The sequence below is a fragment of the Numenius arquata genome, chromosome 5, assembly GCF_964106895.1.
Source record: "Numenius arquata chromosome 5, bNumArq3.hap1.1, whole genome shotgun sequence".
In the NCBI taxonomy this organism is placed as follows: Eukaryota; Metazoa; Chordata; class Aves; order Charadriiformes; family Scolopacidae; genus Numenius; species Numenius arquata.
The window spans coordinates 36,760,870-36,786,985 of NC_133580.1; the positions used below are offsets into that span (position 1 = coordinate 36,760,870).

Below are 26,116 nucleotides of genomic sequence, written 5' to 3' on the forward strand. Positions count from 1 at the left end.
TGTCCCTTTCTAAATATATTTTATCTAAATTTAAGTCTATATATTGCACCCTAGTAGATATTCCACAGACAACTCACTTAAACAGTTCTAATGCTAAGAAGATCAGAGAGAAAATGTTAAAGGGTGGGGGGAATCACTACCTCTTGCCTGTACTGGATACCACAGGTTCCTTTCTGACCATGTCTGCTGGCAAATTTATCTCCAATTTGTGGGATTCTTACAGAGCGTACCTGTAAGCCATAGGAAAACATTCAATTGGTAACTTAAACACAGAACAAATGATTAAAAGTAGAAAGGACATATGTCAGTGCTCACCCTAATCTTGCAGAACTTGTATCCTTCCTGGTTGAGGGTTACCATGACCTGATCTACAATGCCAGTCTCGCTAGTTCGCAGAAAAGTGCTGCAGTCTCTCTTTGTGAAACGTCTGTTAGTGCTTTCCAGTTCATCTTCATTTTCTGGCAGCGTTACTGTTTTGCCAATGATGACATCATCCCCAGACACACGTACCCCAGGTGCTATCAAACCATCATCATCAAGCTTGTCATAGATTGCATGTCTCATACCTTCAGAAAAAAAGAAAAAAAAAAGTAGATTCCCAAATTTTTCAACATACTGACTTTGATGTTCTGTAGAAATTCAACAAGTCTGCTTGCAACTTCAGACTACTGCTGAAATGTCTAAAGATAATTTTATGCAAGTATCTCAACTGATGTATTTTGCTATTAATACAGACACTTCTGCTATTTTATATATCCCAAAATAAAGACTGAATCAGTTCAACAACACTAACGAGCTTGCCCACAAAACATTAATTTAAAAACTCAGTCTCCTTATGCTCCTGTATCTTACCTTGGCAAGTTTCGCGTGTAGGCTTTTCAAAAACTTCCTCTTGGTCATACCCTTTTTTAGACTCTTGCTCTTTGTATGAGCGGTAGAACACAGATCTGAAACAAAGTTATAAAGCTTTTCCAGTGAAACCAGCATCATTTGTTCTCATCTGTACATCTCAATTTCACTATAATCATGCTTTTATCATATATTACGGCTACTGTTACTAATGTCAACCAAAACAAATAATGTTCACGTGCCACACAACCTTTCCTCTGAAGCCCTGTTCATCTGTCCATCACTGAGGAGGGGAAAACAAACAAAAGTCGCCCCACAAACTAACAAAAAACAGTTTCAGGTGGCATTTTGATGGTCGCTTTTCAGATATTGCCAAAGTACCTATAGATAACATGCTAAATTTTGATGAACTACAGAGACCTTTAGATCTGCCTGACATCTCAAAAGCAGTTGTTATTCCTAAAGATTACTCCCATCATCATCATATCATTCTCGTATTACTTTTCCCCTTATACCTTACATTTCGCAAGCATTTTTAGGCTTCTACTGCTACCCTGCAGTGCCACACGCAGTGCCACAACTAAGCTGTAGGGGAAAACTCAATTTATACAGGCTTCTTTCTGGGGCTTTAGGGTTGGTTTGTTGTTTTTTTTTTTTGCTGCCTCATTTGCCAGCACACCGAAGCCACAGCCTTTCATATAAATATTATCCACATTTAGTTACTCTCATGCAGACAGGAGATTCTAGAAAAGCTTCACATGAGCCATAAAAGTGTAATAGTCTCATACTTATTCTACACTGGAAGGCAGTAGATCCAAGATACCACACACACACTTCTTGGGCTCAACTTGGACAAAAGAAAATGAACAAAACTAGAAATCCATTGACCAGCTATACAGCTAAGCACAGACATCTAACAACTATAATGCACAAAGTCACATCAGTTGCCAGTTGTCCCAATAGCAGTTCCTACTAAGCAGAGGAACATACCAATCCTCACTGGTAGCAACTGCTACACTAAAAAAGACAATACTATATTACAAAGCTGCTATATTGGCATTAAGGAGTTTATATAATTGGCAAGAGTTATACAAAAATATAACAGCAAAGAATCCAAATATTTTTTCATTTAACCACCATACAAAGAACAGTAAACACAGTAAATAAGACCAAAATGGAAGAGCTGGGAAGACAGAGTGGGAAGTCAGGTTACACAAAGGATGAGCCATTATTCACTGTGTTTTGCTAAGATACACATTCACCATTTTCACTGTGCTCCTCCCTCCACCCTCGTTAAAAAAAAAAAGAAAATTAAAAAGCTTCTCAGGTTGAAAAGACTTGGAGAGTAGTGTCTTCCAGTATAAGATGACCTTTTCTTGAGCCTTTGGACAATGCAGTATACTTTTTTTTTTTAAAAAAAATAGTTAAAAAATTTACAGCCTCACCTGAAAAAGCCTCTGTCAACAGCAGAACGATTCATGATGACAGAGTCTTCCTGGTTATAGCCTGTATATGATGCAATGGCTACAATCGAGTTGATACCTGTAATACATAGAGCAAATACTTTGAAAGGATGCACACATACCAGACAGGCATTACTTATAACTCAAAATAAGCTGTATTCTCTACAATGAAGCTGTTCTACCCTTTCTGAGATAAAATCTCCATGTCCCACACAGAAAAACCACGTGGTATTGGCAAATGCAACTTTAGGTAGAAAAGAGAGTCAAGAGTGACCTCTTGTGAAGAGCCTAGCAAATAACAATACAGAAAATACATTTTTCCAGTTGATTTTACCAGACCATATGGATAAAGTAGTTTCAGCTACACCACCAGCAATGAATTTCTTGCAGTCTAGGTGTCAAGCTACAAGTTAACATTTAAGCTATTATTACTTTTAAAATTACATACATTCCCTAAATATTAAAGTATTATACACATAACATTTGTAATATGGTTTGAACAAATCAGTAGTATTTTTGTTTTATTAAACACTAACTGACAACATACCTGCTGGTAACTCTCTAAATCGCAAGTACTCCATGGAGCGTGTTGTTACAAGGGGCTTCTGAGGATAATACAACACATGTGCCAGTGTATCCATACGAACATGAAAATTTGTAATGTAAACTCCCATAGCCTGTTTACCCATAGCAGACTGGTATGTGTTCCTGGGAGACTAGATGGACAAGGAAAAATGGGTATATATGAATATAAAGATCTTTACACATACACCCATGGGCCAATTTTAAAAGCAGGCTGTCAGAAGCGATGCACTGACCTGGTTGTGATCAGGGAAAGGGATAATAGATGCACACACTCCCAGGATCATAGATGGGTGAATCTCACAGTGCGTGTATGTTGAACAATATGCCACACCTTTCTCTTGCAAGTCATCTGGAGTCATTGCCAGCATCACAGTCTCTTCTTCCAGCGTATCAATATACTCTACTACACCACTGGCCACAAGATCCTGCCAACTGAATAACCAATGTCTGAAATACTCAGCCAACACATAAAATGGGTCTCTTCAGCAGTAACAAGAATAAGGACTTCCCTGGCTTATTATTGCTACCACTGTCTCAGTGTGATTAAAAAAAACAATTAAGCTACCAGGTAGAGAAAGCATCTTTGTCTTGCACAAAGCTTTAAACATTTCTCTCTCTAATGTGGGGATGGAAAATTAGACATTCAGTTGAATTTCAGGAACATCTCTCACCTGTAATTGTTATACTCTCGTTCCTTCAGTTGGTCAATATGCCTTTTCTTCAACAGCAACTTCTGTTTTTCCACAATTAAAAGGGGTCGACAAATTCTGCCTGCATCAGTATAGATGCGGATTTCTCGCTCACGAATATCTCTAATCATCGAGACCTGCACGAGAAAGCAGCACCCCATGAGTACAGAGTCTCAGCCCAGAATCAGAACTACGGAACACAAAACAGGATAACAAAGTTCCCTAAAGCAAAGACCTTATAGGTGCTACCAGCAGCACAGAGCAAACATTAACACTCCTACAAATAGAAGCATTTCAAGAGATTGTTTTCAACTGTTTTTTTCAACTGGATCCTCTTTTTAAAAAACAAAAACCCAACAAAAAAACCCAAATCAAACCCCACAACCAAACAACAAACCACACACAACATCAAACAAACAACAACAAAAAAAAAAACAAACCCAGAAGCACCAAACCCCCAAAAAATCCCCCCTAAAAAAACCAAACCCACAGGCAACATGAAGTATGTTCTGAACAAGACTTGCAAACAATGCTCTATTTGGATACTCCTTGCAAAGTAGTATCAAGGCATTATTCTCTCTCATCTAAAAAGACACAAACTCTAGATGGCAAATTTATACCTCTGACACAATGATGTCCATCTGACGACGCAGCTTTCTTAGGGTATTCATGAGCTGCTCTGGATCTTTGTGTATTCCTACCCAGCAGCCATTAACAAAGATCTTGGTAGCACTAGAAAGAGAGGAAAAAAATAAAAAATAAAAACACCCACCAAAACCCCAAAAACTCGAAGTGTTGTGAAGGATAAAAAGCTTAAGTCTGTTTAAACAGTTTCACATGCACATACTCAGCTATTGCTGCTGGAGATATTTCTTCCAGGTTTTCCATACTCCACTCTTCCAAGAATTCCAAAATTGGGGATGGCTGAGACCCCACAGAAATGTAAGCCATCAGGGCTAAGTTCTTCACAAGTCCTACTGCATGACCCTAGCAGAAACAGAAAGTAAACTTGCATTTCCAAATCAAGAGATTCCCCCAAGAAGATCTGAGAACTGACACTTCAAGTCCACAAGGAACTGGCCACAAAACACGATATTTACTTTATTCATTTCTACCATTCAACTACACAGTTAGCTAAATAAATAAATAAATAAAGCTAAATTAAAAGAGATTTAAAGAAATTAAAAGAGAGGGACTCTTTGTCAGGAGATGTAGTGACAGGACAAGGGGTAATGTTTTTAAATTGGAAGAGGGGAGATTTAGATTAGGTATTAGGAGGAAATTCTTTACTGTAAGGGTAGTGAAGCACTGGAACAGGTTGCCCAGAGAAGTTGTGGATGCCCCATCCCTGGAAGTGTTTAAGGCCAGGCTGGGTGGGGCTTTGAGCAACCTGCTCTAGTGGGAGGTGTCCCTGCCCATGGCAGGGGGGTTGGAACTCGATCTTTAAGGTCCCTTCCAACTCTAACCATTCTATGATTCCTGTCAGCATTTCAAAAAAATTGCAAGCGATCATCACAAGTGCCATGGCTAGAAAACAAATAGTGGATAAAAGCAGTTAGGCATGAGTAAGAAATGACATAAATATTACTTTAATTACCTCTGGGGTCTCAGCAGGGCAAACCATTCCCCACAGCGTATTGTGCAGCTGTCTGGGCTTTGCTAGTTTACCATCTCTGCCAATTGGAGAATTCAGGCGTCTCAGATGGGAAAGCGTAGATGCAAAAGTCAGGCGGTTTAACACCTGTACGTAGTAAGGAATTCAGTTAGTCAAAGCTTCTTAAGTGTGTTGTTGACAGGCATCATGATACATTAGAGCAAAGGATCAATGCTCTCAAGAAATGATGTACTTCCAAAGATCTAAAATAGCTCTGATTTTTGTTAGCTACATTTTTAGTTCACCTCAATTATATCTCAGACTAAGTTTACCTTTAAAATCTGTTTTTTGTAGTACAGCTTACTCTGATCGGGTAACTAGAATGAGCGATACTTGTCAAAGTACTTTCTAAGTTGTGTTTTCACCAGGAGGGCTTGCCAGTAAAATGACACAGATCTTTTCAAACTTAGTTTGAAAAACTAAGACGACTTAGTTATTAAGAGTAGATCAGCATTTACATTCTTTTCAGAGTCTGCTCAAGGCTTCTGAAAAATTTAAGAAAATTTAGTTTTACAGCCTGAAATGTGAGTTTATTTAAAAAGCAAACATGCCCCTCATACACATATACCAACAACACACCATCCAGGGACAGTTACCATCCTCGCCCCTTTCCTAACTTTGCTTTACCCAAAAAAAAAAAAATAAACAACAACAAAAAGAACACCAAACCCCACACCAGACTCAACTATTCAGATCTTCATATGTTTCAGCTATGGAAGTTTCCTTTTAAAAGTGGTTCTATTTAACATACAATACGCATGGCTGCCAAGCAATGTTAAACTCCACCACAACCTAGTTTTACTCTTATGTAAACCTGACAAATGCTACCCTGCCTTATTCAGCTATTGTACCTGAGACACTCCTGCTCTGGCCTGATGAGCTTTCTTCTGGTCACCCCAGTTTCCAGTTGCCAACGAATACTTCAAACCATCTGAAATAATTCTTGTTTTAATTGCCAGTTCCAAGTTGAAATCTTTCCCTCTGTCAATAAACTTTTGTGCATATATTCTCACTTCCTTCAGCAAATTCTTAAACATTCTGTAGAAGAAAATGGCAAGAAACATGATTAAATAGTACAGTAGCAATTCAGCCCACCCAGCACTATTTAGAAAAAAAATGTCACAGAAGCAAGTAATTTGTAAGAAGAGGAAGGGGGATAAAACCAAAACAAATTAACCTGTTTGTGAACAGGCAAAAAACATATGCTTCAAAAAAGCCGATGCTAGCCACCTACTACTAGAGGAAAGTTACCCACTCCATGAAAAAGTCATGATCAGATACAAGCTGTGTTGCCCAAGACTGGTTAACAGACACAATGGAATAGTCTGGTAAAGTAGGATTAGATTTAGAAGCACCAATTTGGCAATGCCTCTACCATTAATTATCTCAGAAGAAAATGCATATATTATAGTTACCCTCTGAACAGGAAAGCCAACAGTGGCCCAGCAAGATCCAGTCTTTTGTTGCCATAATGATCTCTGTCATCAAGCTCTCTTCTTCCCAGTGCTGCCAGCAACAATCTATGAACCATATACCTAAGCAAATAAGATAGTTTATATTTTAAACTGACAGCAGACATTCAAAACAAAGACTACACGCTTTTCATAGATATATCCGTGAACTGTTTCCTAAAGGCTGACTACTCTAGATCTTTAGGATACTGCTGTCCTAAAACAGACTTCTTCAGCACATACGTCCTTAGAGGTGAACGACTCACTGGAAGTTCAGATAATGACAGAGAGAAGTTAATATTTACATCATGATGACAACATGTCTTCTGCTACATGTCTGTTCTGTACTGTAATATGGGCTGTGTTTAAGCATACAGAATCACGTTTAAAATGGTAAGTCTCCTGATGCTACAGTTCATCTGCATACCAATAAGTAGTGATCAAGAAGAGGTACTAATAGTTGTAAAGAGAGGGTTTACATTACAAAGAGCTTATCAGCAGTTATCTACACATTAGTTATCAACCTCTTTATGTTGTACGTGCAACAGAATGTCAAAAAGAGCCATTTATCACTATCATCACCTCTAACTTAAGATCCAGAACGTGCAGGAGGCTGTTTCATTTTTTTTTCCAACTTCATCAACATTTGCATTTTCTCAGCTATGAAAATGTACCAGCACCCTAAAGTTTATTACTGAGTATCCAGAATACTAACAAACTTCTATTCAGTGTGTTCTTCCAATCATACAGATATAAGTGAATAAAATCTGTATTCAAGGTCCATTTGCAGATGTGTGAAAGAAAATACTGACATACCCTAGAAAATAGGCCTTTTTGGTTTCACAGAAGTCACTGACACCAACATGTGGGAGCATTTCTTTCTGCAAGACTTCTTTAGCGTACTTGATTCTCTTTTCTTTGGTGACACCTGGCTTTGCACCTCTTGATCCAATGAAGTTTAGAGCAACATTTTGCTCCTGAATGACAAATGCTTCATCCAGAGAAGGTTTCACCTAATGCACAAAAAACAGCAAAACCCCGTAGCATCCAGTGCCTGCTGGGGCTGAAGGAAACTATGCAGTAGCTTGCTGATGATTCTTTTCAGGACTGCTAGTTACTGATACAGTTCCTTCTGGCTTTACTATAGTAGCACTTTCAAGAGCACCAGAAAACAGTAATGGAGCATGCAGGAAGCACATAAAAAATAGTTTAGACTTCAGAAAATATTCTAATTCAAGTACATTCTAGGCCTGTTGCTGCTTCCAGTATAAACTGGGATTTTACAATTAAAGTCAATGGCAGCAGGATAAGACAAATACATATTAACTCTTTAAAATCTCTATTGCAGTTTGTTCATTTAGAATACTCATTAGAGTAAGTTTAGGCAGAAAACTTCTGATATTTCTTATAGACAACCCACAAAAATAATAAACTAATAAACTACAATTGGAAAATTAATAATACTTTGAATGATGATTAGCCACAGCTTCACATCACCAAACGTAAATTCAGGAAATAACTTATGTAACATATATTACCATTTCCATCATTTCTGGATCTTCAAAATCATATATGATGTGCTCTAAAATGTCCCTGTCAGACACAAAGCCTAGTGCACGGAAGACAATTATGATGGGGACTTCTTGTTTGATGTATGGCAAAGTTGCTACAATGCGCTGACCAATAGCACTCTTCTTTGCACCCTGAAAAGATGTGGGGAAACATACATTAGTCTTAAATTATCTTGCCTTTAAATAAGAGTATCTCTCTGGACTTGGATGATACAGCACAAATGCATTTATTCAAGCACTACAGGAAACCATAAGTTCTTGGCAGGCCAACTAAGAAGCTATTCTGAAACCTTACTCCAGCAGTGACTTTTTTATTTTAAAAGTATTCCTAACTTTAGAAGTCTGCAAAAACTTGGGAGGTTTGTGCTGATACAAAGGAATGTAAATAGTATCCATCCACTTGTTTGCATCCTTTGTCTCCCCTTGTGTATTTGCCAAGAGCAATTCTATCCACTTTCAGCTTTCCTTCTGCCAGCTTAAGTCCAGCTTTTCACTGTCCATTCTCACAATTATTCAAGTAGCTGCTTCCCCCTTCCAGAAAGAAACAAACATTGTGGGATGCAGAGGGACAACCACTGAAGAGTGCTCCAGCCATCAGGAGCAAGAGTGATCTAAGGCTTCTATTAAAGTTACTCTTTGAACATGTTTGGGACTTTCCAAACATCAGTGCAACGGTAAACAAGTACTGACACCTTCTGCTTTTGAATTTAAGAATAGCACTTATTTCCCCTCATAAGGTGGGGAAATTAGATGTTAAATATGAATTAATATGTGGTCTGCAAAACACATCCAAGCACCACCTTGGCCATCAGCAAAGACAGGCTCTCTGCTCCTATTCTTGCCAAAAAAAAAAAAAAAAAAAAAAAAAAAAAAATCAGGAAACAGGCTTGTTTGGATTTGCTAAAATCTCATTTACAGTAATTCTAAAGTGATTGTTTAGCCTCGCCCTACAACGACTTACAACCTGCAAGAAACTGAGTCTTCATTTCAATCCTCAAATTATTTGTCCCAGAGACAGGCATAATCTATGACAAACAGAATACATTTTCATTGAATTTTACCTTCTTAGCATCAGGAAAAAAAAAAATCCTTCTCAACATCCCAAAAGTAAAACACATGAAGAGACAGGACAGTAAGAAAACTCCTAAAACAATGCAATGTTAACGTAAGCCCCAGGGCAGGGGCTGTTACTGCTTAGGCGTACCTGCCCACCTCTGGCCAGCATGCTAACCCATATAGTACTTGTTGGTCGAGAGGAATTTTCCAGACAAGATCTACACTCTCCTGTGTAGGCATATTTTGAATCTTTCTTTGCAAACACATACACTGTGTTTGTAGCCATTTTCTCTTGAGCAATCAGAACCTGCATTAGAAACAAGGACACTAGTAAATAACTGGCAAAAGGGCATGCTGAAAGCAACAAGCACAGTGTGCTTCTACGATTCCTTCAGGTGCCTTAACTTTAAAAGCATTGTACAGCATGAAATCAATTTGCTAAACTCAGATGGATTACACACTACATTTTAAAAATACAGTATTAAGCAAAATACAGACCTAGTTAAGATAGAATAACCAAAACAAAAGACTCCGAGAACACCGGAGACATTTGCTAGACATTTATGTTAGCTTCAGGCACAACACTGATAAAGCAAGCATTTCATGATCTGTTTCCAAGGCCAGCGCACTACACAGGCATTTAAATTTAAATGCCAGCTCCAATGGTAAAAGCCAGATTACTATTTATTTCCCCAAGAAGAAAAATGCAATTCTATTTCTTTTGCTGCGTTTGCCCAGGTGTCAGTTACAAAAAAACAGCACTTTCATTGTGGAGGCACAAGCACGGAGAGGACATGATTTGCTGAAGCTGGAATCTACAGCAATGGAGGGAAGAACATCTTCTTATAATAAAATGCATCAATACAGCTGGGAAAAAAATGGAGGAGACTCCAAGTGAAGAAGTACCTAATTTTAGAGTACATACCGCTCCGCAATGTTGAAAAGGGCAAGTAAAATATCTAGACTACTTAGTGGCATTCAATGAAAAACAGTTTATGGAACTGAAGAAGGGAAACGTGCCTCAGAGAAGAAGAAAAGGTGGCTCAACAAAGTCCTAGCAGAGGATGAAAACCCCATCTTTCTCTAAGATCATGAGCACCCACAGTAACTGTGATATACTGGAATAAAAGTGCTTATGTTTCTGGCAAAACATATGGAAACAAGTAATAGAACTTTCACTGTCTGTAAAGATGGCTGTGCATGGTATAATCCCTTACCTTTTCTGATCCATTAATGATAAAGTAGCCACCGGGATCAAGCGGGCATTCATTCAGTTCACAAAGATCACGGTCAGTTAAACCATTCAATAAACAGTATGTTGAACGTAACATAATAGGAATTTTCCCTATAAAAGTTTTCTGATGCTGTGTCTGTAACTGATCCTCCCCTTCTTTAATAACTGTTTTAGTTATATCCACATACAAGGGGGCTGAATACCTACAGAATAAAAACACCATTGTGTTAGCTGCCAATTACTACTCCAGATTGTACAGAAAGATAATGAATGCAGTTATTCGAGCACTCACTGGTAATATTAAGCATTATTAACAAATCATCATCTGGATTTAACAACTAGACATTGAAATTTAAATAGAGCAGTAATTATTACATTTTCAAGGCACTACTAAATTAAAAAGACTATTAATTAATATTGCAATGCCAGTCCTTCCTTGTGTTTATCCACTATAGAGTTTGTTCTTACGTAAGGTTTCTCAGTCTGGCTTCATTGGGCATCATAGGTGAGGGTGCTCCATCTCTTTCCCAATGTGTAGGTTTGGAGAGATAGATTTGTTCAAACTTCAACAGATACCGGGGCTGGAAAACAGGGAGACATTTATCTTTAATGGCAGAAACAACCACTTTGGTTGTTCAAGAGTGGTCCTAGAGCTTAATAGCCAATGCTGCTGCCTGTTCTCAGCTCAAAGTACGGAAACAATCCCTCTTCAGGTGACTAGATCAAAAAAACACTCAAGAACTTTCAGTATTTTCTAAACACCTCATTAATAAAACAAACACACACCCACAAACCCCCTACCTCAACCAACAACAAGAAACTGAAGGGTCAAACCATTGGTAAAAGAAGAAAAAAATATCCAAATAGGTCTTCTTTCTATAAAATACCTAATAGACTCCAAATCTAGCAAGTCAGTGAGTATATTAACAAATAGAATATGCCTTACATATGCCTATTTAGGTATCTATTCTTTATGTAACTTTAGCTAAAACTGCTAGTTTTATGATGCAAACAGGTGAATCTGCTTCAATGCAGAGATGAGATAATTGTCATATCAAAAAAAGGTGTGAGTTTTTGTAAACCTTCACTCCCACACATAAAACATTAAATTTAATAGCTTTGGTTTAGTTCCACAGAAATCCTTTCACATGTTACAGTGAAACCATGGGCATCATTCAGCAACAGAACAATTCTCAGTTTTAAAACAATACTCTTATGAAAGTGCGTTTGTCTATCTGGTAGAGGGAGGACCTCTACTCACAAAGTGTTCTTTCACAGAACAGAATCCAAGGAGGCAGACATACACAAGCAAATCATCAGACCTGCATGTACACAAGTTGGAAGACTTGTTGCCTTACAACCTTCTCTTCAAGTAGCTATTTCCCACCACGTCCCTTTGCAGAACAGAAGCTAACACTAATAACAGTGCTGCCACCCCAACTACATATCTGCCTAGAAGCCAGCTGAAAATACCTACTACTAAACCAAAGCTTGAATTTCAAGCAGGCATCTTACCGTATCTTAGCCGTAAGGACTTTGCCATAGCACACCACCAAAGCAACACTTGCTCTAGCAGAGCAAGCTCCAATGCAGAGAAAAAAAAAAGCCAGCTTATGGCTTATGTCACAAGTGGTTTTAGCCTTTCTAAAATATATTTTCAAAGTCCTCATATTCAGCCTTTTCTCTGGACTCACTATTAAAGGCAAAGGCACAAATTATTCATCCCATACATTTTGTCTTACATAGAGCCACAGAAACCACCTTTTTAACGTCTGTGCTAGGTGGTTTTGTTTCCTCTAGAGATTAAACAGATCATTGTATCAATTTATCAAAAAACCACAGCTTTCAGACAAACTGAAGTTTCATTGCTGCTTTATCCATAAGATATGTATATACATGCTATATATACTATATATATACACACACGCTAATAACTAGCCTTCTGTATTCAAGATATTCTCTCTTACTAACCACAACTGCTACTGGAGAAGGATAACGATTGTCAGTAACTGAAAACACAGCAAGGTGGGTAACACCAGTTCCTAGGATGACTCTATAGGATCAGGAAACAAAGACAGACTTGAATTATCAGAAAAAACCTGAAAACAATCTGATTTTAAAAAGGCACAAAAGCTTCCTACAATAGTAGGTGGCAGAACCTTGTTGGCAAACATCTTGTAGGTCAAAAAAATTCTCGAGTCCTACCCAAAGAAACACCTTTTTCCTGGATTTGCAGTAGCAGCCATGCATAGTACCAGGTTTCCCAAGTTCTCATGCAAGAGCTCTCAAAGAGAGCACATTTATCATAATTCCTGTCTCTGAGCACAGTTGTTAAACCCTCTGATGTGCTCTAAATCACCAAAATTGCCTTCAAAATTTGAGGCAGAGAAATGGAGGGAGAAAGAAACCAAAAGTCAAATTAGTCCAATACACTCAGTCTCATTAAATTAATCCAGTATCTCCAAATGAGGAAAGGGGTTGCCCACAAGCGACCCGTAAAGGAAAAAGCTAGCTTGCTTTTTCTCATACGTAAAATATTTAATTGATAAGTAAGAATAAGAAGTTAATCTCTCTGATTTGAGAAAGCAAAATCCTAGCTTTCAGACAAAAAAAAGCCCAGCACATACCATGCTTGCAATCTGAACCTTAACCACGTACAGCGTATACAGCAATGCAGAACTGCACAGCTAGAGATTTCGGCAATAATATAGTTAGAACAACAGAAGAAACATTAAGGAGAATTACAGTGAGGTAAATGTTTATTAACTGTTTGTCCAGCAAAGAAACTAAAAGAAATCCCAGTTATTTTATCTACAGCATAATTATTTGCCTGCAAAAAAAGTGGAAAGGAACAGTCAAAACATAACAAATTCAATGCTCAGATGCCCTAAAGTTCCTTTAAATCTCTACAGGGAAGCAGCAAGCTAGTGACTGACAGCAGGGGAACAGATCATTACTATTTACACTTACGGAACAGGGAACACACCACATGAGGGACACAGATAAAAGCACCCCAGCCACTGTAGAAGGTGCACACTCATTGTAGAAGAGCCATCATGCAGTGCAGAGCTTAGATAATTTGCTCTCCTTTGGAACACGGTGCCAATAGAAGATGATGTGCAATGGCACCCTTTGAAAACCTGGACATAACTTCAGCCGAAGAAAGCTAACAAAGAACTTTTCAGCCATAAACTTTTCTTGCCATGGTAAAGCTACTGAAAATCAAAATCCCACCAACACACAGTTCGCTTTTGTCTACTTGACTTGTGCAACTACATCCCTGTCAGTGTAGTTTCATACAGTAACTGACAACATGAGTTGCAGTAGCCAATTGTTCTTGGTAATTTCTCAACTCAACCAACAACTTAACCAGCAGGCCAGAGTAACTCAATAGGGGAGGGAAGTTCGATTCCATGGATAACCAAGCTCTTGCACGTATTTCTCAGCCATATACCTCACTGTATGGAAACTTGGCCATGTACCTCATAGACTCCAAAGAGTTCATACTTCCGTCCTATTGACCGCATGAGCAGTGTCACAGCTCAGATGTATTTCTGTTTCTTCAGATAGATGTTCAATAAAACCCACTTACAATCATTTGCATTGTAAAAACACGTCGCCTCTGCCAGGGGTCTCCACTTACCGGCTCTTCCACTTCTCCTGTGGCATGTTGGGCTTCAGCTTGTAAATCAATTGGTGGAGCATCTTCAACAATTCTCTGCACAGACATCTGAATAAACTCATCAAAAGAATCCAACTGTTGCCTGACTAAACCCTTTTCATCAAAATAGGAGCTAAAAATAAAAGGGAAAAAAAAACGTGCATTAACGAATAAGAGATCTTAATTTAAATCACGCACTTTATACATCAACAAGCTTCAAAAGCCATGAAACATAGTACAAAATCAAACACATCTACTTTTCTCAAGGCATGAGTTTCAAACAAAGATGTTCAAAAACGCTAAACAATTCTCTCTCAGTGTTTGAAGACACAGACGCAAAAAAGTGACAGACTTGCTGCCACCTCTTGGCTGAGCCATGACTGTATGCAGAGTTTACCTTAAATTAGAAACATTACTTTAACCTCAGTAAAAGTGGCTTCAGCTAAAGTTTTCAACAATGCATGTAAATTACTTCACTTTAATTTTGCAAGCTGCAGTAAACGGAGTGTATACCCCTAAGTCAAGGTAACAGTTCTCAGAACTTTTAGAACTTCTCTTAGCTTAGATCCCCTCTGTTCCAGCCACAGAGATTCCCAGCTTTGCTCCTCCCCTGGACTTCCCCTAGCTTGTGTGTCACCTAGCTTCAGCCCAGCATGAACTAAGTGTAAAAGTCAAAGCCTAAATTTGAAGCCCAACATCCTAACTTCTAATGGGATGACCCAAACATGTCTGCTGCATGAGCTCCTGCTGGCAAGCTCCTCTACCTCACATTGCTGAAGCCAGTCAGAGAACCCACACTACCTCAGCTTCTGCCCCATCACTGCCAAAATCTCTAGAGAAAACTGGTAAGAGCTACCTCCTTACCAATAATCTCAGGCTTCGCCAAGAAGGGGAACATACCCTTGGCTATCGTGCTGTCGCCACAATGAGTCTTGCCAGCACAGCCTGCTACACAAGGGGAAGGGAAAGGGCAACCTGTATCACAGAACAGTTGAGGTTGGAAGGAACCTCTAAAGGTTATCTTGCCCTATCAGCCAGCTCAAGCAGGGTCACCTAGAACTGACTGCCCAAGACCATGTCCAGACAGCTTTTGAATACCATCAAGGACCGAGACTCCATAATCTCTCTGGGCAACTCGTGCCAGTGTTCAGCCACCCTCACAGTAAAAAAGTGTTTCCTCATATGGAGTAGGGTACAGCCTCAGCTGAAGAACTTGCCTCAATTACCTACCCCTTGACTGAAAGTAAATGTAGCACTTGTCAGGGGGCTGCAAAAGAAAGGACCTCCTTCTGCCTCCAAAGTTTCTCATCTCTGCCCTCCATCCAGGCCGCCTATGGGACCATCCCTGCAGATCTAGAGCTCTTTTTGCAACTATGACTCTAAGGCACCAGTCATACACATTTTATGAGTGATGCAATTAACAACAGAAATGCTTTTTACTCAGTTCCACACATCCCAGTCCTTAACAGTCACAAAAAGCTGCAGGCCCTGGACATGTACATCCTGCTAGAAAAACACCAGCACGGTGGAATAGCCAAGTACTGATTTCCTAGTGCCAGTATCAGCTGTGAGGGTAGTGGGCAAAATTGTGTGCTTGATATGGAATCAAAATCACTTTTTACTTCATTCAAAGCAGTGTTCCTCACTGCACACTTCAGCATACCCCAGCCCGCAGCTCCCACGACACACTGTTAGCAAACTGGGTGCCACCTGACAGACCAAGAGCACGTACGGTGAAGCACGTACGAACAGCAAGTTTTAAAAACTCACCTAATAACGATCCAGCAGGCTTCTTGCCACAAGTCGGGAGTGATTTCATCGTCATCTTCATCATATTGCATATCTGCCGGGAAGGCACAACATTTCAGCCAGGCCCCGCTCACCTCGGTGTCCTGCTGGGGACAGGGGGGGGGCGGCCACACGACGGCCTGAGGGACCCTCCGCCACCTCAGCAGCGCCCCTGGCCGCCCGCGGGGCCCTGCCGGGAGACCCCACCGCTCCCGCAGCAGCCCCCTACCCCCACTACCCTCCGCGGGGCCTGCGCGGGCCCAGCCGGCCTAACACGGCCGAACCGGGGAACGGTTCCCTACCTTCGTCCGCGTCGTACATGATGGCGGCAGGAAGAGCCGCGGGCGGCGGCCGACAGGAGAGCGGGGCAGGCGGCGGGGCTCAGCGGCCGTGAGGGGAGCGGGGCGGGCGGCGGAGCTTCCCCAGCAGAGCGACTGCACCGGCGGCGGCGGCGGGAGAAGTGGCGGAGCGGCTGCGCGCGCCGTCTCCCAGGAGGCAGCGCGTGGGAAGGGGCCGGACGCGCATGCGCCCTCCTGCCGCCCGCCCCTACGGCGCCGGCCCCGCCATGCTCCGCCGGGCCCCCGTGCTCCTGGCCCGCCTGGCCCGGCCCTGGGCCCCGGTGTTGCGGCGCCGGGCGACAGCTGGTGGCGAGGAGGAGCAGTTTGTCTTCCCCGAGTATGAACCGGAGCCGAGCGAGGTGGCGGCAGCGGCGGTAGCAGCAACAGCAGTAGCACCGGCGGCGCCTCGCCGGGAGCTGGGCAGGGAGCGGCGGCAGCGGGCCCCGGTGGCGGTGGCGGGGCGGCCAGATCCCTCCGTGCCGCCGAGCGGCGTGAGCTGCTCGGGCTGTGGGGCCGAGTTGCAGTGCCGAGACGGCGCGGCGCCGGGTTTCGTCCCGGCGGAGAAGTACCGGAGCCTGTCGGAGGGCCCGGCCGGCCTGGCGGGGCTGCGGGGCGCCGTCTGCCAACGCTGCTGGCTGCTGGCCCACCACGGCCGGGCCCTGCGGCTGCGGCTGCCGCCCGAGCAGCACCGGCTGGTGGTGAGCGCTGCCCTGCGCCGCCCTCCGCGCCACGGCCGCGGCCCGCTCCTCCTCTACATCCTCGACCTGCTGGAGCTGCCCGACCCGCTGCTGCCCCAGCTGCCGGCGCTGCTGGGCCCCGACGTCCCCGCCGCCGGGCTGCTGGTGGTGGGCAACAAGGTGGACCTGCTGCCCGCTGACTCCCCCGGGCACCTGGGGCGGCTGCGGCGGCAGCTGGCGGCGGCCTGCACCCAGGCCGGCCTGCGTGAGGCCCCGCTGGTGGATGTCCGGCTGGTGAGCGCCAAGACGGGCTTCGGGCTGGAGGGGCTGGTCAGCCGTCTGCAGCGCTCCTGGAAATGCGCCGGAGACGTCTACCTGCTGGGCGCCACCAACTCCGGCAAGTCGACCCTCTTCAACAGCCTGCTGCGCTCAGACTACTGCAAGTCCCGTGCCCCCGACATCATCAACAGGGCCACCGTCTCCCCATGGCCAGGTCAGGGGACTTCGCTCTTCCCGTTGTGGCAGGTCGCTTGGAGGCCAGCTAGCCCCAGGTCTCCTGTAAGGCTGCTCTCAGCCACTGCTGGGGTGGGAGGACCTGTCACCAAACAAATGCCTGCCACCATGAAGCATTGCCATTGTGGACGGCGAGCTCCAGTGCTGCGCCATGCTTTGAATTGTCACTTTCCTCAGGGTGGGAGGCATGCGCAGAGGGTGATGTGTGTCTGGCAGCAGTAAGGGAGCTGGTAAACCAGAGCCAGCCTGTGTGCTCCCCTGGCAGTGGAGTCAGTACCCAATCTGCATGCCTTGCCATCTCCCTGTCAATTGGAGGTGCCGTTCAGCCTAGAGAGAGACCGGGAGGTGGACTGGCAAGCACTCATAGGCCAAACCAAGCTGCCTGGAGGTGGGACTTGCCTGGGGTGTATTAAGTCAGTCTAGGCACCACTTGGCTTTGAGACCCATTTCATCAAACCATGGATGAGAACAGATCTCAAGTGGATGGATCCCTCGTTTCCATTGCCCTGGCTGGGGAGGGTAGTACTTTAAGGAAGCAGCTGTAGTTCCACCTTCAACTTTGCGTTACTTCAACCCAAAAGTTGGAGGAGCAAATTTTTTTTTTCTCTTGTTCCTCAGAGCTTAAGTGTGCCTGGAAGTCAGAGGTCCAAACTTACCTTTCTTTTTTTTCCAGGAACAACACTGAACCTGTTGAAATTTCCAGTTATTAATCCTACATGTGACAGGATATTTCGAAGGCAGGAGAGGCTGAAAGAGGAGGCAAGAAAAACAGAAGATCAGCTAAGCAGTGAAGAAAAAAAGTACCTTAATCAGCTGAAGAAGCAAGGTTACTTAGTGGGTGAGTGTTGCCTGAGTAAAGCTATTTCCCCTCTGCCCTAATGAAAATACTCCCATTACACAAAGGACTGATAACTCCTTAATTTGCTGTAGAATCCAGCTGGTTTTGGCCAGTAATTTCTTCCCACTCTGAAAGAATTAATTTCCATTTCATTATGGGAAGAACATGCTATCTGTAGTAGCAATAAAAAACTTCCAAACTTGCATTCAAATTATTTTGACCAGTTTTTGTTCCCTGAGTAATGGTTGCAAGACCTCTAGCTCCTCCGCAAGCAGCATCATTAGTATTTCTTTTGAGTACTTATTTTTTCAGCTGTTTTAGTATTATTGCAGTGCACCTCCCACCAGCGTTTGCTAACCTAGTTCAGATAGCTTAGCAGTTCACAATGACACTGCATTATAGGCCATCGCCTGTTCCCAAAGAAAGAAAACAAGTTTCATTTTTAAATAATCATATTTTGGCTGCAGGCCACAGTGGTTGTACATCATTTTAGTATGTATCCAAAAGAGGAGGTTGCCAGAAGATGAGGTTGCCAGAAGATAGCTCTGATTTTCAAATAATTCTGTGCTTGACAGCCTGAGGCACTGAAGAAAGAAGGCAGTCTGCTTTACTGTAAAATGGAAATAATGGGATGTCTGTGGTCTGGTCCCTGCTAAGGTTTTGGGGCTTGAGGAGTTCTAAGCAAGAACTATAGAAGGCATTTTTTAGCATCTTGGATTTTGAACACACAAATTTCTACCCATATAGCACCTTTATCACCTTTATATTACCAGTATGCATCTCTTTTAAGCAAATGAATGGGACAGATGTCCACCTGAAGGAAAGGCAAGTTAATAAAGTAATTACCAGGAAACCTTTCGTTTTAATCCAGGAAGAGTTGGAAGAACATTTCAACAGCAGAAGTCTAGCTCTGTGATTGACTTTGACCCTGACGTGCTCTCCTACAGCATAGATGAAGATCCCAGACATTCTCCTAGGAAGCATGAGGAAAAGGAGGAGTTCACATACAACGAAGTGAAGGATGCTCGCTGGTGTTTTGACACTCCAGGGATTGTAAAGGAAAACTGTGTAGGTACTCTGTTGTGCTGTGTTTCGGGATGGACAAGGGTTGGGAGGGCTGTTCTGCCTTATCTGTGCATGTGGGAGAGTATTTCTGCTGCAGTCTGGGGTTAGGATTCGTTTGATTTAGGCAATTGTGTTAAAATGTGGTTTGTATTTACTTTGGAAGGGTTCATTGTCTTAATGCTGTTGCATTTCTGAATAGTGCATACTGTGATCTTTGCAAAGGAATTGTATGACTGCGTCATCAAACTTTCTTAACATCTAAATGAAGGGAAGTAAGCAATAGTGCTGTAAGCAAGTTTATACCTGCATCACCCAATGAAGTTTGCACTTTTTTAGTTCTATCAGCTTACTGAAAAAGGTGGAGCTTAGGAGGATAACCAGTGTTGCGTGACAACCAAATCTTTGAGAAATCATTCTCCTGAAGGTAACAGGATCTGCAGTGTTCCTGTTAATAGCTCCAATACGTCAGGCCTACCTCAGTCTTTCTGCAGAGCAATGCCTCTGAAGCTTGTGTTGAAGTAGTGCACACATCCAAAAAAGTCATGTTTTGATTTCTGATTGCGTTGATATCTATGTAAAGCTGCAGGTTGTCTTTCTGGGAAAGTTAAAAAGTACAAGGAGTGGGAAAATTCTGAAGAGAAGAAAGTGCAAGAACTGTACCAAGACTGCACAGCTCAGGTGCAGATGCCGCTTTCATGAATGCTAGAAAACTACTGGTTTTCTAGTAGATATGTTTGCCAGATCTGATAGCTGGTTAGTGTCCAGTGTAAAGACAGTTATCAGCTTAGAGACCTGGTTTGGTAACAACTGGAGATTGGATATGTTCTTCCTCTCTTCTGGAGTTGCATAAGTGTGGAGATAAGTAGGCTTTCCTGCATCCAGAAATACCTGCTGCCGTTTCTGGTTTTGATTATCCTTGCTGTGCCTTTGGAGAGCTACATGCCAAGTTTCAGCTCAAATTTTGTTCCTGCAGTCAGTGTTCGATCTGGCTGGAGGACAAGAGATTTCAGGCAGGGGAGATTTCTAGCTATGAGCAGCTTTGGTTTTTGTTTTTCAGTTTGGAAGAAGAGGGAGGGAAAGTGGCTGTTAGCATATGATGGAATTACATTTTTGTCTCTACTCCCTGGGGGTTTGTTTTTAGCTGCTTCCTCAGGACTCCTTCCAAAGCCAAACTTCTGGAAAGCAAATAAAATGATTACTGATAACTCTCAAATTTTGGATTTAAGCATTTCCAAACACATCAGAAAACCTGCAGCTAGCAGGGCAAAGCCTCCTCATCTTTTAGAATCTGTGTTGAAGGCTGCCCTGGCTTTCAGGCTGAAGGTTGTCTGCTTCTGAACACAGGAAGAGCATTTGGGGTTCTGGCTGCACCACAACCCTAGTTAGTTTGGTCTTTTAATGCTGAATTGAGGTTAATCCTCGTGGCCAGACCACTACGAACTTCTGTTTGCATGACTGTGGCATGCGTGGGGGGCACAGTTGGAAGCATTTCCCCTGTCAGTTCCCCGTGTTTAGGAAAGAGACACCATCAACCTGGAGACTAGTTGTTTCCTTCAAGGCACTGCTTCCTGAGCCTCTGTGTCTGCACATTGTTTCATAGCTGGGTTTGAACAGTGCTTTAGGAAGCGATCAGACCGCTGTGGCTTCAGTACTGCTAGCTCTTCAGTAGTCTTCCAGGTGGATTATTTTACTGAAACAAGTTAGCACCTAAACAGATGAGCTGGTGAAGCCAGATGGAAGGGAAGAGGGAGGAGAGGAGTACAAGCAGCAGGAGCATTTGGGAGCCCTTACAGATGAGAGAGCATGTTTCACTGTGCCCAAGGTAAGGATCCACCTGGGGGCAGGCTGGTCATCCTGCAGATTTAGTTATTTCATGGTCTGATCCAGCACTTTTCTCTCAGTGAGATATTTGACACTAGCTTTGCTGTTAGTATTGATTTGGCACTTTGCGTCACTGCTTGAGTGGAATAACTCAAATATTACAGTTGAAGGTGTTCTCCAGTTCATGGCACATGGCGGCACACATGCCAAAGCACAGTAAGTCTTGTAAATCACACTGTGTGGACCAGAATTGAACTGTTCTGTTAGAAGTTCTTTACACTGCTCTACTTGAGCTTTTTCCTCTAGCAATATAATACCAATATTAATTTCATTGTCCCCATTGAAACATCTGGAATGAGTTATGACAGTGCAATTTATTTTGTAGGTTTTAAATCTCCTGACAGAGAAAGAAGTAAAGCTGGTTTTGCCAACACATGCCATCGTTCCACGCACCTTCATTCTCAAACCAGGAATGGTCTTGTTTTTGGCAGCCTTGGGACGTGTAGACTACTTAGAGGTAAGGGAAGAAAGGATTTTGTGAGCAGCTGCTTCATCTCTGGTTATAGTGCCAGACAATAAAAGGCTTTCTGGGTAGCTTTCCCAGACCCTTTCTTTGCTGCTTTTCAAATGATGAATTTGCTAATAAAGCACTGCGTAAAGGCAAAATGCCTTGGGATGGAGAGTTGCGGTTGATACTTGTTACCAGTGTGCAGTATTTTCTATCGTATAATAGTAACTGCTTTTGAATGCTGAAATTGCTCCATGTTCAGTCTTTGCGTAGCTTGAGAGCAGCTTGGAACCAAGTATGATTTCATGAGAGATGCATGTTAGAAATGTGAAGTGATACGAGAAGCACCAGACAGGAAACATCCTTCACCTCTCAATGCTAAATAGCCATTGAGTTTGTTCTTGGGAAGTAAACTTGAGCAAAGATATCTCTTGGATGATTTGCTTCAGCTGAGTGGATATGATGGCAGGGGATATGTTATTGGGTGTGCTTTGAGGCAAGATAGTGAAGCCATGGGTGCTTCTCTCCTGGAAGCTCAGCTCCCCTGCTTATATAAACCCTGGCTGCTCTGCAGTGACAGAGGGCAAGGGCCTCTCCGTGGACAAGGAGGGGACGTCAGTCAAGTTTTCAACATGCACGAAAGAAACTGAGCAGGAGAGTGCAATTCAGGGCTGCTTTTCTGTTATCGTAACTACCATCCTTCTCTTATTATTTATTTCAGGGAGAAAAGCCTGCCTGGTTTTCTGTTGTGGCTTCTAACCTATTGCCAGTCCACATTTCTACCCTAAATAACACAGATGCCATGTACAAGAAGCATGCTGGCCAAGAGTTTCTAAAGGTAAGAGGAGGTGCTGTCATGGGCTCTTGGTTGCAGATAGACAGGCTGTCCTGCCTGGTGAAGTGCCCTGGCACAATTGACACGGAAAACTAACACGTCAGGAGTTTGGGAATTCTGCAGTGGGAGAGTGGAGATCTGCAGTGTGGAACAGCCTTGCACAGACTGCATGGCTGCAGCTGTGTTAGGAGAGAGCACCTGAGGTGATGCGTTTCAGCAGAGCTTCTGTTTCAAGTGCTCAAGTTGCTAAGATTTGCGGTGCTCTGCTCTCTGATGCTTGGCCTTTGAACAGCCTTAAAGTGCAGGCAGCAATGGGGATATTTTCCATGGCAAACTTCAGACTGGGCTTCAGGAGAGATTGCAGTTGAAAAATGTACCTTTCTTGTTCTTTACACCACTGGATCCTCTGCACTTCCCTGCATATTTTGGTGGTGTGACTTTTTGCTTGTTATTGCCACAGACTGTGTAGCACTTGCAGATTGATGGGGGGCGGGGTGAGCTGTCCTTGCCCTGGCAGCTCCATTCCTGCGCACATCAAGAACAAGTGATGTCACTCACATCAGGGTGGCTGGCTTGAGCCATCAGCTGGGTCCTGTAGTGGGCACTCTCTGTCTTTGCTCACCCCACGGTGAGCTCGCACTGGGTTGCTCTGGGTGTGATCATGATTCTGCTCTTGGAAAACCTGAAATAACTCCTGTAGGGTATTCAAGCCAGCTCTTACTTGGCTAGCAACAGCCTAGTACCTATCTAACAGAGAAGTAGTCTATTCCTGCTTGTGTCATGCTGTTAGGTTTGAGAAACCCACAACAATTGTTGTTTAGACAATTACTCTATCACCTGATGATCCCTCCTGACATGGGAAGGGGAATCAGGAGAAAAAAGGAAACCTGAGGGTTGAAATATAAACAGATTATAAACAGACTAGAACATTAACGTTAATAACACTAAATAACTAAATATCGATCCTGATAACAATATTAAAGTATACAAGGATTATACTCAGCCAATTCTATCAGTAGGAAGCTGTGCACTCACAGCTGCGGACAGCGAATGTGGGACACTGCAAGCACTATAGCTTTGGGAAGAAGGGAAGGGCTCAGAGATCTGGTGCTGGGGCAACAAGTTCTCAGGATGGCAACCATCAAGTAAGAGGAGAAACTCCTCAGCAAACTTTCCAATTTATATTGAATGCAACATTCATGGTATGAAATAATCCCGTTGGCCAGCTTGGGTCAAGTGCCCAGATCTTGCAGCTCCTCATCCCTGCACCTGGCAAGGCTCGAAAACACTGAGACCTTGAAACCCACATATCATAGCTGGCTATAAAGTAAATATTTTCAGAAATTCTGAAAGTGCGGTTTTCCCAAGCATTAAAGATAACTTAGTCCCGTGTCGCTCAAACCAGGATGCGTGCTTGCCAGTTTAAGGTAGGAATGCTGAACCATCTCTTGACTGTTACATTTTTTCTCCATGTTTTGATGTTAGGTTCCCATGGGTGGGGAAGAGCGAATGAAAGATTTCCCCCCTCTTGTCCCTCAAGACATTACACTGAAAGGAGTTGGTACTACTGAGGCAGTTGCAGATATCAAGCTTTCCTCTGCAGGTAATTTTTCTTCATTAGTTTGCTTTGCAGGGTCTGCATCCTAGAAATATTGAAGGGAGGAGGCCTCTGAAGGGATGAAGCTGTATTTCCTGCTTAGAGTGGGACTGTCACCAACACAAAATTGGGGCAGCCATGACTTTGTCTGGCTGAGGCTTGGCAACCTCCACGAATGGAGATTGACAACCATGCTTGTACAGGATGACCACAGTGGAATACTTTATGCTCTGGCTGCCATACAAGTTCCACAGCATCAGGAATGGCTGTGACACTGTCTGCTGTCCAGGTGAGAGGAGAAGGGCCATAGATTAGAAAGCATTATTGTGTTTTTGGTAGTTCACACTCTCTCTCTGAAGTTCACCAGGAAAGAGCTGGGTCTGGGGAGAGTAAGATGTGGATTTAGGTGCTGCCTTTTATTGGGAAAGGGCTGGATATTACCTTTGAGCTTGGTTTCTCAAGGAGATCACACCTGGGTGGCTCAGGTTCTTGGCCAGCACAGGAGGCACCAAGTTTGCATCAGAATCCTCATTCTGATACTAGTGTCTTATCTTGCTGACTGACTGTACTTTTTTTGGCTGTGCAGGCTGGGTGGCAGTGACAGCTCACGCAGAAGAGAAGCTGCTGCTCCGAGCCTATACTCCCGAGGGCACCGCGTTGGTGGTGAGAGAGCCTCCCCTTTTGCCGTACATCAGTGCTGTCAGAGGAGCCCGGATCCCAGGCACTGCTGCCTACAGGACCAAAAAGCCTCCTTCCCTGGTGGAAAACCTGAAAACCACGGAGAGAAGATAGCACTTCTCATCATCTGAGCAAGGAAGAAGACAGAACGGCCTCTAGACAACCTTGTTGGTTATTGATATTTGGGAGAGGTTGGACTCCCTTTTTAAACACAGACAGGTGCGTTTTTGGAAGCAGGCCTGGGGGGGGAAGTGCCTGATTCAGTGTTCCACAAGCCCTGATCCAGCTACTGGGCTGCAGGCATTTTGAATGAGCTGAGTGGCTGGTACCTTGCTGTGAGAGGTGAAACAGCTTCTCACTGGGACCTGCCGGTATCTATGAGCAAAACCCTTAATGTGTTCCCTCTTGAAATACAGGATGGAAACTCACCTGCCTGCCCCAGGCTGGCTTTGCTGCTCATAGAGCAGGTCTTCTCTTGCAGACAAGCTCCCATGGGTCAGAAACTGTCACCTTGTTCTTGGAGGCTTTATGGTTTCCAGAGTTGAAGGAAGTGGGGGAAGGAGTGGGAAGGAGCAGGGAATGCTCCAGTGTGGGTACGACCCTCCAAGTGGCTGACGGTAGTTCAACATTGACCAAAAATCAGGTCCTTTCAGTCCTTCGGTATCTGGGACAGGTGAGGGAGTCCAACACCTTGCTTTTGGACACAGGAAAGGTGCATTAATGAAAAGTGCGTCTGCGTACGCCTGAAGAGGAAACTTTTGCAACTCGCTGCTTTGATTTGGTTCCTGTAGCTTGTGTAAAGGTTTCTGAAACTGAGCTTGTAGAATAAAACTTTTTCAAAGGCACGTACTCCTTTGTATCCTTTTCAAATTTTTTCGAATTGCTGACAACGCACTCCTGTGTGGGCATAAGCGTCCTGCCAACTACACAAAAGCTCCAGCAGGAAGTCTAGTGTTAGAGGAGAACATACTGTGCCAGGTCTGACAGCCGAGGAGAGGTGAAGCTGCTGCAGCTCCATCCTGCCAGGTCCTACCACTAGTGAGGCTGAACATGTCTTCCCGGTAGGCACAGAGCACGCATGCACACCACATACACACACACCTGGTCACACCAATCACAGACGGACACACAGCACCAACAGACTATGTACACATACATACGCACATCCGTGGTGAATCCCCCAGGTGCTGGGTCCAGGCAGTGAATCTGCCCAGAAACTGCTGGTTCCTGGATGCCATTCTCCTC

General features: G+C 43.3%; 2 protein-coding genes across 2 annotated transcripts in view; one reads left to right on the plus strand and one right to left on the minus strand.

Moving 5' to 3' along the window:
- POLR2B (RNA polymerase II subunit B) overlaps positions 1-16,322 on the minus strand; it is a 20,134-nt gene extending 3,812 nt beyond the window's left edge. Inside the window, exons 1-20 of the mRNA XM_074147940.1 lie at positions 16,304-16,322; positions 15,984-16,056; positions 14,196-14,346; positions 11,021-11,133; positions 10,536-10,755; positions 9,467-9,625; positions 8,230-8,394; positions 7,508-7,704; positions 6,656-6,775; positions 6,092-6,278; positions 5,184-5,327; positions 4,434-4,573; positions 4,207-4,318; positions 3,569-3,723; positions 3,131-3,329; positions 2,860-3,028; positions 2,295-2,391; positions 853-947; positions 316-566; positions 141-230 (exon numbers count right to left, since the gene is read on the minus strand). Coding sequence (XP_074004041.1) covers positions 141-230; positions 316-566; positions 853-947; positions 2,295-2,391; positions 2,860-3,028; positions 3,131-3,329; positions 3,569-3,723; positions 4,207-4,318; positions 4,434-4,573; positions 5,184-5,327; positions 6,092-6,278; positions 6,656-6,775; positions 7,508-7,704; positions 8,230-8,394; positions 9,467-9,625; positions 10,536-10,755; positions 11,021-11,133; positions 14,196-14,346; positions 15,984-16,056; positions 16,304-16,322 — 2,856 coding nt within the window. The remainder of the gene's footprint in view (positions 1-140; positions 231-315; positions 567-852; positions 948-2,294; positions 2,392-2,859; positions 3,029-3,130; positions 3,330-3,568; positions 3,724-4,206; positions 4,319-4,433; positions 4,574-5,183; positions 5,328-6,091; positions 6,279-6,655; positions 6,776-7,507; positions 7,705-8,229; positions 8,395-9,466; positions 9,626-10,535; positions 10,756-11,020; positions 11,134-14,195; positions 14,347-15,983; positions 16,057-16,303) is intronic.
- A 238-nt stretch (positions 16,323-16,560) lies between these two features.
- Positions 16,561-25,719, plus strand: NOA1 (nitric oxide associated 1). Its single transcript, XM_074147875.1, has 7 exons — positions 16,561-17,509; positions 18,203-18,367; positions 19,239-19,435; positions 21,639-21,770; positions 22,483-22,599; positions 24,082-24,199; positions 24,780-25,719. Exons 1-7 carry the CDS (start codon positions 16,567-16,569, stop codon positions 24,983-24,985), a joined length of 1,878 nt encoding a protein of 625 aa, XP_074003976.1. The 5' UTR covers positions 16,561-16,566; the 3' UTR covers positions 24,986-25,719.
- Positions 25,720-26,116: the final 397 nt, after the last annotated feature.